Genomic DNA, 20,256 nt, shown 5'->3' with positions numbered 1-20,256 from the left:
CTACTTGGAAGAGTGACGTTGTTATAACTAGGGATGAGCAAACAGCTTTGGATAACTCCTTATCCGAATAGCTATAGCACTTACCGAATAGCTGCATCGGGAACCCAGATACCTGGAGCACTCCTGATAATCAGCTGTTCGGAACCTTGTGCAGCAATTAATTCATGAAACTGTTTTTAACCCCTTCACGGCATTTGACGTACCTATGCTTCATGGTTGGATAGGGGTTCCAACCGATAATGAATAGGTATGTCATAGCGATCGTGCGCAGCCCAGGAGCTGTGCCTGCGCAATCGCTGCCGGGAGCTCAGCTTTCATGATAGCCGGGCCTCGGCTTTCGCAGGCAAAAGCACTGCCACAATGCCCCCAGCTGTTTAACCACCTATAATCCACAATCGATATCGATTGCAACATTTAGGAGGTAAGGAGAGGGAGGAGGATCCCTTTCCCATCTGATCGTCGCTCCCCCCTACTTAATTACGAGGGTCCGATCGTTGTCATAATGACTTTTGATTGCCATGATAACGATGGTCTAAGAAGCTTCTGTCAGTGTAACACTGACATGTATAACGCATTGCAGTGATGGTGCATTGCAATACATTATACCAGCGAAAAGTGAGTGATAAAAGTTAAAGTCCCATAGAGCAGTGTTTTTCAACCAGTGTGCCGCGGCACACTAGTGTGCCGCGACACATGGTCGGGTGTGCCGCGGGGAACGGGAGTCAGCTGTTCTCTGTGCCGACTGTCAAGCTGACAGCCGGCACAGAGAAGTTGCAGCGCGCCGGCTCCCGGAGATCAATTGTACTCGCAGACATCTACCAGCTGCGAGTACAATTGAGGCTCTGACCGCTGGGTCAGAGCGACGCCAGCAGCGTGATCAAGTCATGTGATCACACTGCTGACGTTACTGTCCGGCGCGCAGGAGACAGAAGACACTTGGTGGTAAGTGCTCCTGTGCTGTGGAGCTGAAGACACCAAAGATTCAGCGTGGGGTGGGTTTATGGGGAGTGTGTGGGGGGATTTATTAAGTGTGTGGGGGGATTTATTAAGTGTGTGGGGGGATTTATTCAGTGTGTGGGGGGGATTTATTCAGTGTGGGGGGGATTTATTCAGTGTGGGGGGGATTTATTCAGTGTGTGGGGGGATTTATTCAGTGTGGGGGGATTTATTCAGTGTGTGGGGGGATTTATTCAGTGTGTGTGGGGGGGATTTATTCAGTGTGTGTGGGGGGGGGATTTATTCAGTGTGTACGTGGGGGGGGCTGGAATTTATTTAGCATGTGTGGGGCAGGGTGCATTTATTCTGTGTGGAAGGGGATGGATTTATTCTATCGGAAGGGGAGTGGATATATTCTGTGGGGGTGAGTGGGGAGATGGGGGTGGACACAGTAGCGAGGGGAAAAATGTGTGCTGACAGTACTGGGAGCAACGGTGATGGGATGTGTGAGGACAGTATGGGGAGTCGGGGGAATGTGTGAGGGGGGAATGTGTGAGGAGGAAATATGGAGAGAGCAAAGGGGTATGTTAGCAGGGGGGGATGTACAGGAGGAGGCTATTAGAAATGTGTGCAGACAGTATGGGGGGATGAAAGTGTGAGTGGACACATAATAGATACTGAGTAGTGTGAGGGTAACAGCCAGGAGGAGACAGTATGCCAAGTAGGAGGAGTGTAATGAAGGGGCACAGTAGAGAGACTGGGCTCTCTATGAGGGACACCGTATGAGAAGGCAGTGTGAAGTATGGAAAAGAGAGAGAGGGTAGTGTGGATGGCATGTACCATAAGAGGGACAGTGAGGGTCATATTATGTGCTGGGAATAAAGTGAGGGGCGATTATTTACTCAGGGGCTCAGCCTAGGGCAGATATTGTTATTCCGGAGCATTATAATAACACTGCTATCTTTAAGGGTGTTGTGTCGGGATGTGCTGCAGAAGACAGGAGAAGATGGAAGTCTGCAGAAACGAGCTCTGCCGGTGGATGAGAAGAGTCATCATGGCATCTGGACAAGGTGAAGATGAAAAGAAAGAGGCGACTCCACAAACAACGTCATCTATCAGGTACCTGGATGTAAATGTGTTTTTTTTTGTGATACTAATTCTCATTTTTATTTGTTAGGAACATTAAAGGGGATGTCCAAGGTTGTGATGAGTCTGCAGTCATACTATGTGACTGCAGACTTCTGAATTCTCACAGTGTACACTGCTATCATAATTCTCTGATGTTGGTGATTTACATACATGCGGTCACGTGCTGACTAGACATGTGTGGCCTCATTCAATGAAAATGAATTGACTGAGGCCGGACACGTCTAGTTAGAATGTGGCCAGAAGTATCCAAATCACATACTTGTGCTGTCATGACCGTCCACTCTGGCCACCGGAAAGGGAGAATCCTGAAAGTGTGCAGTGCTTGCGCTGTGAGAATTCAGAAGCCTGCAGTCACATAGAATGACTGCAGACTTTCATCTCAAACCTGGACGCACCATTTTGTGCCATTTTGGTTGGTGGTGTGCCTCGGGATTTTTTAAGTATAAAAAGTGTGCCGCGGCTCAAAAAAGGTTGAAAATCACTGCCATAGAGGGACTAAATGAAAAAGCAAAAAAAAAAGTTAAATAAAATTTGTAAAAATATATATTTTTTTAAATCACAAAATAATAAAATAAGAAACAGTTATACCCATAAAGACTTATTTTTATGAAAACCAAAATTAAACCAAAAAAGTGCATATATTTGGTTTCGCCGATTCCGGAACTACCTGTTCTATAAAACCGTTGTGTTAGTTAACCCCTTCAGTGAACATGGTACAAAAATTAAAAACTAGACAAAAGCTATGCTTTATCATCATACCGCCAAACAAAAGTGGAGTAAAACGTGATTAAAAAGACAAATGCAAATAATGGTATAGCTGAAAAATGCATCTTCCCCTGCAAAAAAATAAGCTGCCACACCACTCTGTCAGCAGAGAAATAAAAAAGCTATGGCCCTCTGAATACAGCAATTTAAAAACAATTCTATTTTCTATAAAATAGTAGTTTTTATTGTGTAAAAGTGGCAACACATAAAAAATTATATAAATGGGGTATTGCTGTAATGGCACTGTCCCGAAGAATAAAGCTGCTTTATCAATTTTACCACATGCAGAACAAGATTAAAAGAAAAGGAAACAATTCCTGAATTGCTGGCTTTTGTTCATTCTGCCTCCCAAAAATCAGAATAGAAAGCGATCAAAAAATGTAATGTGCCTGAAAATGGTACCAATAAAAACAGCAACTCATCCCGCAAAAAAAAACACCCTCACATGACTCTGTCGGCAGAAATATAGAAAATTATAGCTCCTAAAGTATGGCGATTCCAAAAAATTGTTTTTGCAAAACAATTGTTTGACAATTACATAAAAAAACTATATAAATCTTGTATTGCTGTAATCACATCAATGCGAAGAATAAAGACATCTTATCATTTATATTGCATGAGAGTGGCATAAAAAAAGAAAACCAATTCTTGATCTGCTGTTGATTTGCTTATTCTGCCTCCCAAAAATTGCAGTATTTCTCAGCACACATTTATCCTTCGCTCTATGCTGAATGCTTACCCCGGGGTTTCAGTGTAAATCTCTGAAATACGTGATTCAGACGCAACCTCTGGTGGAAGATTCCATATAATGAGGCAGATGGAGGCACTGTGGTTGTCGTCTGGCCTATGATCCGGTGGAGTCCATCTTTTTAGGTGTACGCAAAAGTACGGTCGGCCACAGTTTTGTGCACTCCTGAAAAGAAGTACCCCATTGATCTGAAGCCAGAAGGAGTCCAGAGTAATTCTGCTGCCTCATTATAGTGATTGGATTCATCGGAGGTTTCATTTGAATAACGTTATTATGAGATTTAGATGGAAACCCAAAAGGAAGTGCTCAGCATAAAGCGCCAGATAAATGTGAACCAAAATATTATGTAAAATGTTCACAATTAAAGCTTCAATTCAGTCCACAAAAAAGCAAGTCTCCGGGCAGTCATCTGTTAATGGAAATGTAGGGGGCTTATACGTTACTGATAACACAAAGGCTTTGGAAAAGCGCTATGGCTCCTCACCTCCCCAAAAGAAATTCAGTGAATTCTGCACTCCAAAATCCAAATGCCCCCTCCTTCTGAGTCCCACAGTGTGCCTAAACCACATTAAGAGTCCACATGTTTGCCATTTCTGTAGCAATGAGAGTCAGCTTAATTTACGGGTGCATGTCTCCAGAAGCATGAGCTGGGCCTAATGTTCTGGGCATGTACAGGCACTACAATGGCGAATTGCAATTTTCACTCAGCAACATCAACTGCTGCTTGTTTCTGGATAACACGCATGGAGTCAAATCATCACTGAATCTGTAGATAAATTCCCAAAGGAGTATTATTTACAAAATGGTGTCACTTGAGGGGGATTGTGCTCTTCTAGCGCTTAAGGGCTCTGCAGATGGTGTCCGCAAAGTATTCTAGGAAAATGTATGCTTCAGGGGTCGAATAGCTCTCCGTCCCTCCCAAGTCTTGTCCTGTAGCTAAGCAGTACTGTATAGCCACATATGGTATATTTCCACACTCCGAAGAAATTGTGGGGCAAATTTTGGTGCCATTTTTATTCATTTTCCTGTGTGAAAATGTAAAATCTGGGACTAAAACAAAATTTTTGTAGTAAAAATCTAATTATTTTTCTTCACTGCCCAATGCTATAAAATTATGTGACACACCCGTGGTGTCAGTATGATCACTGCACACTTAGATGAATATACCAAGAGGTGTAGTTTGTAAAATGGGGTCATTTATTGGGGGGTTCTGCTGTTCTGGCACCCCAATGGCTTCCCCTGTGGGTCAGTAAATCAGATCAGTAAAATCTACACTACTGTATGGCACTCCTTCCCTTCTGAGCTTTGCACTGTGCCTGAAAAGTATTTCCCAATTACATGTAGGGTATTGGCGCAATCAGGAGAAATTGTACAACAAACTGTGCTGTCCATTTTTTCCTATTAGCACTTATAAAAATTAAAAATTTGTGGCTAAATTGACATTTTAGTGGTAAAAAATGTAATTATTCTTTCTTCACTGCCCAATGGTATAACATTCTGTGAGGCCCATGTGATGTCCACATACTCAATGCACCCCTAGATGAATTTCTTTGGGGAGCGTATTTTGTAAAATGTTGTCACTTATGGGGAGTTCAGCTGTTCTGGTACCTCAAGGGCTCTGCTAATGTGACATGGAATTCTCAAACCATTCCAGTAACATCTGAACTCCAATATGGTGCTTCTTCCCTACTGAGCTTTGCTCTGTGCCTCAAAAGTAGTTCTTGACCACATATGGGGTATAGTTGTAATCAGGAGAAATTGAATGGTAGAATTTGTTACGCGATTTCTCCTATTGTCCTTTTTTTAATTAAAAACTTGGGGCTAAAGCAACATTTTAGTGGAAAAAATTGTAATTTTCCCTTGACTCAGCCCAATGTTATAGAATACTGTGAACCGCCTGAGGCTTTAAAATGTTCATTGCATATACCCCTAGATGAATTGCTCAAGAGGTGTACTTTCCAAAATGGGGTCACTTGTGCGGGTTTCTGCTGTTTTGGCTTGTCAGGGGCTCTTCAAATGTGACATGGTGTCCGCAATTTATTACAGCCAAAATTACGCTCCAGAATTTAATTGCCTCTCTTTCCCTTCCGAGCCCTGCCATGTGTCCAAACAGTAGTCTTACGTCACATATAGGCTATTAGTGTGCTCAGGAGGAATTGCACAAGAAATTATTTGGTCAATTTTCTTCTGTTACCCTTGTGAAAATGAAAAATCTGGGGCTAAAGTCACATTTTTGTGGGAAAAAGTAACATTTTTTTTTTTTCGTCTACATTGCTTTAATTCCTGTGAGGCACATGAAAGATTAATAAACTTCTTGAATGTGGTTTTGAGCACTTTGAGGGGGTGCAGTTTTTAAGACGGTGTGACTTTTGCTTACTTTCTGTCATATAGGTCCCTCAAATGTGATGTGGTCCCTAAACAAAAATGGGACCACAAAAATTTTGTTGGAAAAATTTGAAATTGCTGATTAGCCTTTAACCCTTCTAACATCGTAACAAAAAAAATGTTTAAATGTTTAAAAAATGATGCTGATGTAAAGTAGAAATGTTATTTATTAACAATTTTGTGTGATATAACTATCTGGTTTAAGGGAATACAATTTATACGTTTGAAACTTGCAAAATTTTCTCCACAATTCTGATATTTTCACAAATAAATGCAAAACATATCGACCTAATTTACCACTACCATAAAGTACAATGAGAATGTAAAACATTCTCAGAATCACTGGAATGCATTCAAGCATTGGTAAGGATCAGACTGACTTTGACAGTGGCCATATTGTAATGGGTGGGCAACTCGGTCAGGTCATCTCCAAAACATCAGGTTTTGTGGATTTTTGGAATATGAAATGGTTAGAACATAAACCTACAGAGTTGTGTTGTTTTGCTCCATATACAGGCAGAGCAGATGTCAGCTGATCGGTGGGGGGTGTTAGATGTCAGATCCCCACCAATATCGTATTAACAATATATCCCACAGATTATTCATACATATGGGAGTCCCAGACAACCCCTTTAAAGAACCTAATGTTGATGTCTTAGTGCCAAAGTAGTTATGGTGACATATAGAAGCAGTGGTGGACAGAAACAATAAAGGCCCCTGCGCAAGAAAAGTATATGGCCCTTTTCAGTCTAGTAATGTGTCTGTGACAGAAGCTGTTTACTGCTTTGGATATGGAAGTGGGCTGTTGTGAGTTCTGTTTTTGGGCTCCCTCTGGTGGTTACTGATGGTACTGGGTGACTTGTCTTTCCTGGGTTTCTGGGTTCCACCTGTTCCATCAGCATATGGGAGTTTCCTATTTAACCTGGCTTTGCTGGCATTTCCTCGCCGGTTATCAATGTATCCAGTGTGTCTTGTTACCTCTGCTCCCTGCTCCTAGAACCTTCTGGACAAGCTAAGTTTGGATTTTCCTGTTTGGTGTTTTACTTAATTTGGTTTTTAGTCCAGCCTGCAGATATGCGTTTCTCTGCTGCTGGTTGCTCTAGTGGGCTGAAATTGCTTTTCATGTGCCATGAGTTGGCACATGAGTTCAAGTAATTTCAGGATGGTTTTTTGAAGGGTTTTTCGCTGACCGCGCAGTTCACTTTTGTATCCTCTGCTATCTAGCTTTAGCGGGCCTCATTTTGCTGAAACTGTTTTCATACTACGTATGTGCTTTCCTCTCATTTCACCGTCATTATATGTGGGGGGCTGCTATTTGCTGTGGGGTATTTCTCTGGAGGCAAGAGAGGTCTGTGTTTCTTCTGATAGGGGAAGTTAGATCTTCGGCTGGAGCGAGACGTCTAGGATCATCGTAGGCACGTTCCCCGGCTACTTTTATTTGTGTGTTAGGTTCAGGGTCGCGGTCAGCTCAGGTTCCATCGCCCTAGAGCTTGTTTGTATCTGTGCTTGTCCTTTTTGTGATCCCTTGCCATTGGGATCATGACAGTGGGCCTCCTTACTAGTGATGAGCGAGTATACTCATTGCTCGGGTTTTCCTGAGCACGCTCGGGTGATCTCGGAGTATTTGACTGCTTGGAGATTTAGTTTTCCTTGCTGCAGCTGGATGAGTTACGGCTGATAGCCAGTCTAAGCACATGTGGGGGTTGCCTGGTTGCTAGGGAATCCCCACATGTAATCAAGCTGTCTTGTAGCCGCAAATCATCCAGCTGCGGCAAGGAAAACTAAATCTCCGAGCAGTCATAAATACTCGGAGACCACCCGAGCATGCTCTGGAAAACCCGAGCAAAGAGTACACTCGCTCATCACTACTCCTTACCTCTTGGGCCAATGTGCGGTTTTAAAGGTTGCATCGATGATATGTCCGCCTCTTTGTTGGGGACTTATACAATATTAGGTATTAATGTTACAACTGATCAATGTGAAACAGCATTAATAAATAAATATAAAAATATGGACCTCAAGATGAACTTCATGATCACCAGATAATTTTAAAGGCCTTAAATGCATGAATTTCATTGCCTTATTGTTTCATAGATGCAACTACTCTCTCCTCTACTACTATCTAATCTACTACTACCACTACTACTACTACTACTATCTACTACTCTTCTAATTATTCCCAGTTAATATGCAAATAATTTGTTACAGTCTTTAATTATAGGTTATGATTGCATATAAAGGCTTTAATTTAAAAAAACAAACACTATTTTGTGCAAAAATAAATAAAAAACTGCTTGTCTTGTAGGCGAAAGACAGCGATGAAGATGATGAAGTGGCTGTCAGCTTGGATCGAGACCGTTTCATGGATGAATTCTTTGAACAGGTATGATGTTGTGTGTATCCAGCCTGTCTGTCAGAAAAGCATTATTTTTATCGTGATATGGGTTTAGTAATGACTTCGTGGGGTAGAGTTATTGAGCTGTTTACAAAAGAAAAATTATCATAAGGAAATAATTAATTTAAAGAATTTGCTTCTCTTAATTTCTGAAGCAATTAAACATAATTCATTTACTGAAAACATTAGATCAATTACAATTTTTATCCCGACTGTGTAGATGCAGAATCCTGTAATATCTTCATTTACATTACAATTTTATTTTAAGATAATTATCCGTCTGTAAATTTTCAGGTGGAGGAGATCAGAGGCTTTATTGACAAGATATCCGAGAATGTAGAAGAAGTAAAAAGAAAGCACAGCGCTATCCTTGCTTCTCCTAACCCAGATGAGAGTAAGTATTAAGATACATTTGCATATATTGGTAGTATGGCTATTTCAAATTTGGTTTTAGAAACTTCCAGTCTGGAAATTCATACCTCATGTCCCTTTGTAAGAAAATGTTTTGTTTTGTTTTTTGTCTGGTTTCTCCTGAGCATAACCATCATACATTCTGCTCAGACCTGTCCAGACCAATGTCTCCTAAACATCAAGCCAGAAGAATATCATACATTGGTGTTTCTCTATATTTTTAAGCCAGGTACCCCTTATAAAAAAAAATTGAGATCAAAGTACACCCAAGGCCTTAATAATGCACACTGTAAGTTTCCTTACACTGATAAAGAACATAGGTCATCGATCTGCTCATTATGAGAACGTAGATAAGAAAGGATTTGCGTAATGGAGACTGCTCGGGATTTTTACACCTGAAAATTCACCAAATTTTCCACGTTGAACTGGACATAGGATGTAATAATGGCTAAAGAGCAGAATAAAAAGGTTTTTTTTCTTAATTTTACCTCTCTGTTGCTGAGATATTACGGAAAATGACAGTTTTTAGGTGTTATCAGACATTTTGCACCAGAGGTGTTGTACTTCTTCTCCCTGTATGATGGTGACCAATCATAAACAGGCAGCAATACTGAAAGGAAAGAAGAACATGCTCCTACCATAGCTTAGAGTGAAATACATAAAAAAAAAATTTCATTCGGCTCTTCAGCCACTAAGGCTGGTTTCACATTTGCTGATGGTATAATTTATACCAATTTGGGGTACATATAAATTTTTGTTCTCATTTTTGCATTTTTTAGGGGAGTGGGACTGAAAAACCACAAATTCTGGCTTTTTGATTTTTTTTATCTTTATAGTGTCTACCATATGGGTAAATAAATGTTATATGTTCATAGAATGGCATTCTATGGACACCATCATACCAAATTTGTATATTTTTTCATTTTTATTGGGGGCAAGAAGTGGATTCAAATCTTTATTTTTAAAAATTTTATTTATTTTATTTTTTTCATTTTTTACACTATTTGTTAATCCCCTTAGGGGACATGAACCTGCGATCATTCAATCGCTTAACTACATACTGCGCTATCACGTTATTGCAATATGTAGTGTAAATTGTCGTCTGTGGCTAAGCTTCACAGAAGTGCAAAAATGGCCGTGATGCAAGCCTTTAGCAGAGCCCCATTGGTGCCCACAGTTACGTCACAGGGCCGATGGGAGCCAGTGCATAAGAGCTTGACTTGCCATTTAAATGGTTAACAGCAACAATCGTAGCGAAGTTCTGGCAGCTGCTTTTAGAGACACATGGCGGCTATGAATTATGGCTGACATCAGATGCGTGTGGAGAGAGCTCAGCCCCTGAGCCCGCTTTACACCCAGGTGCCCCCACAATCACATACATAACCCTTTAAGGAAAAATGAAGCATAACATATCAAAACCATACCGCAATTACAGATGTAATATCAAACCCAATCTGATTACTGCATATCACCAAATTGCCAGCATGTGAAGTGCAGTAAGTATAAAATACAACAGGTTACAAGTCATAGCCGCTAACAATTAATTTCCAGAACACACCAGTATAAGGTGGAATTTTTGTGGCATTTTATGCATGCAGGGCTGGCATCGTTGGTAGAGATTTGATAGGACGCCATGAAGAGTCATTTCTCAGAAAGCTGGAAGGTATGTTTTTGAAAGGTACAGTTGTCCACTCTTTATAAGGAACCTGTCAGTTGATTCATGCTGCCCAAACCGCGAGCAGCATGAATCAGAACCTGGTTTCTCGATTTCAGCAAAGCATGTTTTAAGGTACCGTCACACTAGACGATATCGCTAGCGATCCGTGACGTTGCAGCGTCCTCGCTAGCGATATCGTCCAGTGTGACAGGCAGCAGCGATCAGGCCCCTGCTGTGCTGTCGCTGGTCGGGGAAGAAAGTCCAGAACTTTATTTGGTCGCTGGACTCCCCGTAGACATCGCTGAATCGGTGTGTGTGACACCGATTCAGTGATGTCTTCACTGGTAACCAGGGTAAACATCGGGTAACTAAGCGCAGGGCCGCGCTTAGTAACCCGATGTTTACCCTGGTTACCATCCTAAAAGTAAAAAAAAACAAACACTACATACTTACCTACAGCCGTCTGTCCTCCAGCGCTGTGCTCTGCTCTCCTCCTGTACTGGCTGTGAGCGTCGGTCAGCCAGAAATCAGAGCGGTGACGTCACCGCTCTGCTTTCCGGCCGCTGTGCTCACACAGACAGTACAGGAAGAGTGCAGAGCACAGCGCTGGAGGACAGACAGCGTTAGGTAAGTATGTACTGTTTGTTTTTTTTTACTTTTAGGATGGTAACCAGGGTAAACATCGGGTTACTAAGCGCGGCCCTGCGCTTAGTTACCCGATGTTTACCCTGGTTACCGGCATCGTTGGTCGCTGGAGAGCGGTCTGTGTGACTGCTCTCCAGCGACCAAACAGCGACGCTGCAGCGATCCGGATCGTTGTCGGTATCACTGCAGCGTCGCTAAGTGTGACGGTACCTTTACCCTGAAACACCGAGATTAGATGAGATTAGTCCGGCACCAACCCTGGCCAGCTTTCCCCCGTACCACCCTAGTTGATGGACAGGTCTCTCCTAGGTGTGTACATCGGGAAAGACCTATCAGTCAAGTAAAGTGGTGCAGGGAGAAGTTGGCCGGGGGGGTGGCACCAGACTTGTTTCATCTTTTTCTATGGTCCCCAGCTGCCTCTCCAAATTAAGTTCCTTGTAAAACGCTGGAGCATTTCAGAGAAAAACGTACCTGGATGCAATCATGCAACTATTCTCTGATTAATGCTGTCCATTGTTTCGGCAGCATGAATCGAGTAACTGGTTCCTTTACGATTATTTAGTTATCTCTACGTTTGATTTTACTCACACAGAAATCTGACCAATCAGATTAATCTGAAAGATGATAAAATTGATCTAAGTTGGCCATTTACAGGTATATACTGGGGGTACGGAAACTCTTCATACCCCTTTAAAGTTTTCACTCTTTGTTTCATTGCAGCCCTTTAGTAAATTCAAAAAAGTTTATTTTTTTTCTCCTTAATGTACACTCTGCACCCCATCTTGACTGAAAAAAACAGAAATGTAGTAATTTTTGCAAATTTATTAAAAAAGAAAAACTGAAATATCACATGGTCATAAGTATTCAGACCCTTTGCTCAGTATTGAGTAGAAGCAACCTTTTGAGCTAGTAACAGCCATGAGTCGTCTTGGGACTGATGCAACAAATTTTTCACACCTAGATTTGGGGATCCTCTGCCATTCTTCCTTGCAGATCCTCTCCAGTTCTGTCAGTTTGGATGGTGAACGTTGGTGGACGGCCATTTTCAGGTCTCTCCAGAGATGCTCAACTGGGTTTAGGTCAGGGCTTTGGCGGGGCCAGTCAAGAATGGTCATAGAGTTGTTCTGAAGCCACTCCTTTGTTATTTTAGCTGTGTGCTTAGGGTCATTGTCTTGTTGGAAGATGAACCTTCGGCCAAGTCTGAGGTCCAGAGCGCTCTGGAAGAGGTTTTCATCCAGGATATCTCTGTACTTGGCAGCATTCATGTTTCCTTCAATCCAACCAGTCGTCCTGTCCCTGCAGCTGAAAAACACCACCATAGCATGCCACCACCATGTTCCACTGTTGGGATTGTATTGGGCAGGTGATGAGCAGTGCCTGGTTTTCTCCACACATACCGCTTAGAAGCTTAGAATTATCACCAAAAAGGTCTATCTTCATCTCATCAGACCAGAGAATCTTATTTCTCATAGTCAGGGAGTCCTTCATTTGTTTTTGTTTTTTTAGCAAACTCTATGCTGGCTTTCATATGTCTTGCAGTGAGGAGAGGCTTCCGTCGGGCCACTCTGCTATAAAGGCCCGACTGGTTGAGTACTGCAGTGATAGTTGATACTTTCTCCCATCTCCCTACTGCATCTCTGGAGCTCAGCCACAGTGATCTTGGGGTTGTTTTCTGCCTCTCACACCAAGGCTCTTCTCCCAGGATTGCTCAGTTTGGCTGGACGACCAGGTCTAGGAAGACTTCTGGTGATCTGACATGCACTGTGAGCTGTGAGGTCTTATATAGACAGGTGTGTGCCTTTCCAAATCAAGTCCTATCTCTTTAATTAAACACAGCTGGACTCCAATGAAGGAGTAGAACCATCTCAAGGTGGATCACAAGGAAATGGACAGCATGTTATTTAAATATGAGTGTCTGAGCCAAGGGTCTGAATACTTATGACCATGTGATATTTCAGTTTTCCTTTTTTTTTATTAACTTTGCAAAAATGTCTACATTTCTGGAGTTTTTTTTTTCAGTCAAGATGGGGTGCAGAATGTACATTGATTGATTTACCAAATGGCCGCAATGAAACAAAAAGTGACAAATTTAAAGCGGTCTGATACTTTCCGTACCCACTGTATATTCTGTTAGGATAGAGCCAATTCTTCCACATCTTTATATTCTTTATAATGGAGTTTTCCTTTTAGATATATGTTACATGCTGTACACAGCACTTTCATTGTGATGGGCTGAGAGGTTTTTAAAGGGAACCTGTCATGTAAAATAAAGCTATTAACCTGCAGATATGGGGTTAATCTGCAGGTGATTTGTGTTCTGACATCATGTTGCGCTGGACTTAGAATCTTGCCTATAGTCATAAGGACAGCACCGGCATGGTTTCAGTCACCACTTTGTGTATAGAGAGCAGCGGCTGTAACTGCGCCCCCGACACTGATTGACAGCAGGCTCTTCCTTAGAGCAGACAGTCAGTGCAGAGGGCACAGTTACAGCGTTATATTAAGTGACAGGTTCACTTTAAGCACATAGGATCAGTTCTCTGACAGGTCAGATCACTTTCCCATTTCCACACACCAATTTAGAATCATATTGGTCTGACTGGAAAGAGATTAATCAGCTCTCCATATGTGTAAGGACATTATGGGTTTATACGGCACAATTTTGAATGTCAGTTTACCATTTAGTATTATGACTTTCGGCATGTATGGTTTATTTATGTGCATGCATTTCCACTCTTGTCTGCAGTATATGACCTCTCCGTTTTTGTATATGTCAGTGTTTTTTTCCTGTAACCATTCCTAGATAGTAATTGGACTGGTCCTCCATGGGAAATGTGTCACCGAGGTGGTTAGCCTCTGTGATGTAAAGTCTGGAAACTAAGCTCCAGCTCAATTAGTGCTGAGAGGTTTTTTTCAAGAGGGCAGCATGGGTCCAAATTTTTAGGAGCAGTCAGAAAATGATTCTGCTGAGAAATAAAAATCTGTAACAATTAGTGATGAGCGAATATACTCGTTACTTGAGATTTCTCGAGCATGCTCAGGTGACCTCCGAGTATTTTTTAGTGCTCGGAGATTTAGTTTTCCTTATCGCAGCTGAATGATTTACATCTGTTAGCCAGCTTGAATACATGTGGGGATTCCCTAGCAACCAGGCAACCCCCACATGTGCTTATGCTGGCTAACAGATGTAAATCATTCAGCTGCGATAAGGAAAACTAAATCTCCGAGCACTAAAAAATACTCGGAGGACCCCCGAGCATGCTCGAGAAATCTCGAGTAACGAGTATATTCGCTCATCACTAGTAACAATGCTAACAATTTTTTCATCAGATAGGTAGGATTTACAAAAACAGTCACCAGTATGGAAACAGATGACTTTGCATTGTGAGCAGATTAGTGTTAAAAATTAATTATCATGTGAAAATCTCATCACATCATAGATAAATAGATTTGTTGAGGTTACTCCTCATTTGAGGTCAATGCAGTCAACAAAAGGTGGAAGAAAAGCAATGACCCATTTCTGCACAATTGACAAGAAAATAACTTGCCATTGAATGAAGTAACGGGAACTTTCTGGAGCTTTTGTTTAGTTAAGTTACCTCTTTTAAACTCCGGTGGAAAGTATTTAAATAAGACTTGCGAGCTGACGTTTTCTGTGTGGGCAGCCGTGTATAATTTGTTTGTCTCATTAGAACACAAAAGGAGTCGGTTTTCTAGTTTGATTGCTTTTCTTGCACAGAAAACCCAATTTGAGGAGTAAAGTAATGTTTTCTAACTTACGGTATGTTGATCCACTAACAAGGTATACGCTCACATCTATCTACTAGCAGCGTGGGGGATTTGTTTTACATTGCAACAGTCCAAAGCTATTGACGTCTATTTTCTTCTTGTCTTCTACCTTGATACAATATCAAATGAGCGCATTCATATTGTGTTTAGCTGGCTGGCACGATGGCAGAGACAGCTGCTGAGTGATAGATTGCAACATTCTCACATCAAGTGCCAATCCTGGCGAGAAGGTCTGGCTATTGGGAAGAAGGGACCTTTCACACTCCAGTCGGACATTCCTGGTCTCTGATGGCCTAATTAGCAAAATAAGGGATAATATGGGGCATCAAATGCAACACATTTTGACATTTGGATCTGGATGGAAGGCATAGCTACAAAGTTTACACATTTTTACCTATAAATGTTGGAACAAACTATTCCTCTTCAGTCTAAATGGGTCTGCAGAAGGTAATTTTAATTCTAATCGAAGCTACCTCTACTTAATCTTCCGCCATCGTGACCTTCTATTGCTACCGCTCCCATGGGTCTCCTGCAGTTTGTGACCTGCCAGATCGCCCCAGTGTTTCATAGTATGAACCAAAGATAATTTTTCAATGAAAGTAAGACGGGTGAATATAAGACTACAGTCAGGGACATTAGATTAGAAGCACCACTCTAGCTCTGAAAAAACTCACTAGAGTGGTGCTTTAATGCTTTCCATTGTAGTCCGAAAAGCATGATAATGGCAAACAGTCCATAGGACGTCAACATTAGTAACATAGTTAGTAAGGCCGAAAAAAGACATTTGTCCATCCAGTTCAGCCTATATTCCATCATAATAAATCCCCAGATCTACGTCCTTCTACAGAACCTAATTGTATGATACAATATTGTTCTGCTCCAGGAAGACATCCAGGCCTCTCTTGAACCCCTTGACTGAGTTCGCCATCACCACCTCCTCAGGCAAGTAATTCCAGATTCTCACTGCCCTAACAGTAAAGAATGCTCTTCTATGCTGGTGGAAAAACCTTCTCTCCTCCAGACGCAAAGAATGCCCCCTTGTGCCCGTCACCTTCCTTGGTATAAACAGATCCTCAGCGAGATATTTGTATTGTCCCCTTATATACTTATACATGATTATTAGATCGCCCCTCAGTCGTCTTTTTTCTAGACTAAATAATCCTAATTATTCACATTATTCCATGTGGGTATGACTGGGTAACTTGGTAGTGTTTACTCATCACTCCGTCACACTTGCCTGTGTTTTGTATCCCTTGGTTCTTGAACCTTGTCAAAAGAGGCCATTAATGAAGGATCACATGATCTTTGGAGTTTTGTCAGTGACTGTCACTCTTATTATTATTACTTATTTATATAGCACCATTGATTTCATGGTGCTGTACATGAGAAGGGGTTACATAGAAATTACAGATATCACTTACAGTAAGCAAACTAACGATTACAGACTGATACAGAGGGGCGAGGACAATGCCCTTGCGGGCTTACATTCTACAGGATGGTGGGGAAGGAGACAATAGTTTGAGGGTTGCAGGAGCTCCGGTGTTGGTGAGGCGGTAGCTTTGGTAGTGGTGAGGAGGCAGCGGGGTCAGTGCAGGCTGTAGGCTTTCCTGAAGAGGTGGGTTTTCAGGTTCCGTCTGAAGGATCCGAATGTGGTTGATAGTCAGACGTATTGGGGCAAAGAATTCCAGAGGATGGGGGATATTCGGGAGAAGTCTTGGAGGCGGATGGGTGAGGAGCGGATAAGTGTGGAGGAGAGAATGAGGTCTTGGGAGATTACGTGAGGGAAGATATCGGGAGATTAATTCAGAGATATTTTTGAGCTGGAGGTGACAGGAAGTGGAAAGAGCTTGGATGTGCAGTTTGAAGGACAGGGTAGAGTCAAGGGTTACTCCGAGGCAGCGGACTTCCGGTACGGGGGAAAGCGTGATGTCATTAATTGCGATAGTTAGGTCAGGTAAGGAAGATCTATGAGATGGAGGAAAGATGATGAGTTTAGATTTGTCCACATTGAGTTTGAGGAAGCGAGAGGAGGAGGAGGATGTGGCTGATAGACACTCTGGGATTCTGGACAGCAGAGCGGTGACGTCTGGGCCAGAAAGGTAGATCTGAGTGTCATCAGCATAAAGGTGGTACTGAAATCCATGGGACTTTGAGTTGTCCCAGGCCAAGTGTATAGATTGAGAAGAATAGGGGTCCTAGAACAGAGCCTTGGGGGACTCCAACAGAGAGAGGGTGTGATGAGGAGGTAGTGTTGGAGTGGGAGACGCTGAGTGTGCGGTTGGAAAGATATGAGGAGATCCAGGATAGGGCGAGGTCTTTGATGCCAAAGGAGATGACGATCTGTAGTAGGAGGCAGTGGTCAACTGTGTCGAAAGCAGAGGACAGGTCTAGAAGGAGGAGTACAGAGTATTGTCCATTAGCTTTGGCTGTAAGTAGGTCGTTAGTCATTTTGGTCAGGGGTGTCTCAATTGAATGATGGGGGCAGAAACCAGATTGTAGATTGTTAGATGAGAGGTGGGAGGAAAGTTCAGTGTGGACGTGCTGCTCCAGGAGTTTGGAAGCGAATGCACTCTTATGAATTTAGTTAGGATATTCTTAGCTCTTTTTCTTATATACCTGGGAATGAAGAAGAAGAAGAATAACACCTACTACTCTGTTTGAAAGGTATAATTGGATTTTGAGTCTCTTCTAGCCCTTTGTTCCCCGGCGAGATGCTTTCTTGCCTCAGGCCCCCATGTTTGCTACTGTTGTACACTAACAAACTTGTCACACTTCGTGGTATATATGTCAGGTACTCGTATATCATTTACCTCTTTTTCAGTGAGCTGCTTCGGAATAGAGCATTCTATAGAAGTATTTTTTCCCTACCTCTTTTATAAAATAAGAGCAGAAATGAAATGATAACCTGAGATTGATCAGTGTTTATAGTAATGGCACAGTCTACCACATTCGGAAAGACTAAAACGTCCAGACAGTTTTTTTTGTCCTTGGGCTCTATCAAATATGTATTGTTTTCTTTTCAGATTTTTGCTCTCATTAGTGCTCATGCAACAATTTTCTACTTGAATTATTTAAACACCATCCCACTTGGGTACCATCTGCAGACTGGATACCATGGGACCCATTTCATTGTTTTAACATATGCAGATCTTAGTAGCTAGGATGCGCTTTTTTAATCTTTGAAGGAGTAAAAGCCCTTATGGGGAAATGTATTAATGTTGTATAAAGAGCAGTCTGAGTTCCATGGATATATTCTTGTATTTCTGAATATTACGTAATGCAAGTGATACATTTAGATTTTTGGGATGAATTCTATACAAAGTTGTGATAATAGTAGGTGCAAGTAATTATCATATAAATCTTTCTATTATAAGCAAATAGTTTCTGTTTAATTAGGTGAAAAATAAGTACTGTGTAAATTATTTGCAGATTTGCAGTTTTTGTTGCTTTTTCCTGGTTGTACGGAAACGTGACTGTTACAGCTAAACACTAGCCGCAGCAATAGTCACATGCCAATCTCTGCCAGATAAGAAAGAGACCGTCGGGATACCTGGGCAGTGCTATGAAAGACGGAGTTGGGGATCGGTAGCTGAATATTGGTTTTTAAGAACTTGGCAGAATAATATTACTTGCTTCCACATGTCACAACTCTAATGTATGTGATGTGATAATGTCATATTTGCTTATTTAAAGGTGTTGTAGGAGTTGCCATAAAAAAACTTAAGGGGTAACGCTCTTCTTCCCAATCCCTACCACTATCATACGAATGCTACCCTAGTCACCCACCGGTATCGGTTTTTCCTGTCTTGTAATGTCTTGTTGACACAACATCTGACCTCTGCAGCCAATCTCTGCTTGTAGTGTTGGTGTCTCAACAGCAGTCACGTCACAAAGAAACCTCAAAGAACCAAATTAAATCAGTTGGATCTGTTAGGATTCATTCTGTCAGTAGTAGAGTGGGAAGCCATCCTGGGGGAAAGGCAGCATGTGACTCTAGTAGCCGGCATCCAAGGCAGGTCACTAGACCTGAAGAGTAGACTTAGGAGTTGTTATGCCCCTGACATGGGAGTGAAGTAAGCGATCATCCAGGTCCTAACAGTTGAATACCCTGCAGTTCAGTGAGAATAGTAGTCTGTGTCCGAATTTGCATTTTGCCCATAAATTTCAATGTTCTCATTTCATAGCATAACAGGTTATTTTTCCTGGAAAAAAAATGTGCAGTTTTCTCATTTTAATACTTCTTATTCTTTTCCTCAATTGTCTGCCAATGATTATCACTGTAAGAAAAAAATTTGAGGCAAATTTACTAATCCTAATTTTAAGATGGTGTAAACTTAGACTATCTGAAGAAGAGCCAAGTTTATCAAAGTGTACCTCATCTTTTGATTAGTTTACTCTAGGCTGATATTTTCACTAAGGTTTTGCCGCAGTTGGGGCGAATAGTGTAACATTTCATGGTACATTCCCCATAAAGAGTACTTGACACCAGGTCAAAAGTAGTCAGTAGCTCTTATTTTATTCCTGCTGCTCCCCTGCGTATTCTGTTTTGTTATTCTTTAAAATCAGCCATACTTTTCCAGAGATAATAGGTCTTTTTATTTAGTGCCTATTTGTTCTGGTCTTTACTAAGGGGTATAGTATACAGAAAACCTGTGGACATTTCTAATGCTTTTATAATTCCATCACCTGCAATACTATGGAAATCCCAAAACCATGACCTATTGGGGGCTTTTGAAGACTGGGGTTGACAAACACTCATTTATGATCTTCCTTGATGCTGCTCTCTGACAATGAGTGATCACCTACCTCAAACTTCCCAAATATAGAACCCCTATTTAAAATGTTCCATAAATAAATATATAGGATACACTTATTTTTCACTGGCCTTCATTAAATAGAAGAATATCTACCGGACATTAGCTATAGCCATGTTTTATACAGATGCAGATTTATTATACGTGACAGCTTCTCTTTCATAGTGGAACCGTGGCCTAGAGACAATCTGTTCCCAAGGTGTTAAATATAAAATGTGAATACATTATTATTATTTATTTTTAGAGCACCATTGATTCCATGGTGCTGTACATGAGAAGGGGTCACATACAAAATATGGTAATATCTGCCTGATAATATGGAAGGAGACAGTAGGTCAGGGGGTTGCGGCAGCTCCGGTGGTGGTGAGGTGGCAGTGGTCAGTGCAGGCTTTCTTGAAGAGATGGGTTTCCAAGTTCCATCTTAAAGTTCCGAGTGTGGTGGATAATTGGACATGCTGGGTCGCAGAATTTCAGTGGATGGGAGATGCTTGGGAGAAGTCTTGGAGGCGATTGGGTGAGTAATGTATAAGTGTGGAGGAGAGAAGAAGGTCTTGTGAGACCC

The 20,256-nt window shown here is 41.7% G+C and overlaps 1 protein-coding gene across 4 annotated transcripts in view; it reads left to right on the top strand.

Moving 5' to 3' along the window:
* The window catches only part of STX1A (syntaxin 1A), a 212,375-nt gene that overhangs the window by 152,336 nt on the left and 39,783 nt on the right, over positions 1 to 20,256 (top strand). For 3 of the 4 annotated variants that reach the window (XR_011319792.1, XR_011319793.1, XM_069761405.1), the window contains exons 2-3: positions 8,289 to 8,366; positions 8,673 to 8,772. Coding sequence is in view for 2 of the 4 variants with exons in the window: in XM_069761405.1 (XP_069617506.1) it covers positions 8,289 to 8,366; positions 8,673 to 8,772 (178 nt within the window). In the remaining 2 variants the exon portion in view is untranslated. Of the gene's footprint in view, positions 1 to 2,026; positions 2,056 to 8,288; positions 8,367 to 8,672; positions 8,773 to 20,256 lie in introns of those variants that run through there. The other variant, XM_069761406.1, reaches the window with a different exon arrangement.

The sequence above is a fragment of the Ranitomeya imitator genome, chromosome 3 (assembly GCF_032444005.1).
Source record: "Ranitomeya imitator isolate aRanImi1 chromosome 3, aRanImi1.pri, whole genome shotgun sequence".
NCBI lineage: Eukaryota > Metazoa > Chordata > Amphibia > Anura > Dendrobatidae > Ranitomeya > Ranitomeya imitator.
The sequence above is the reverse complement of the archived record's forward strand: the minus strand, read 5'-3'. Positions and strand labels throughout refer to the sequence as shown.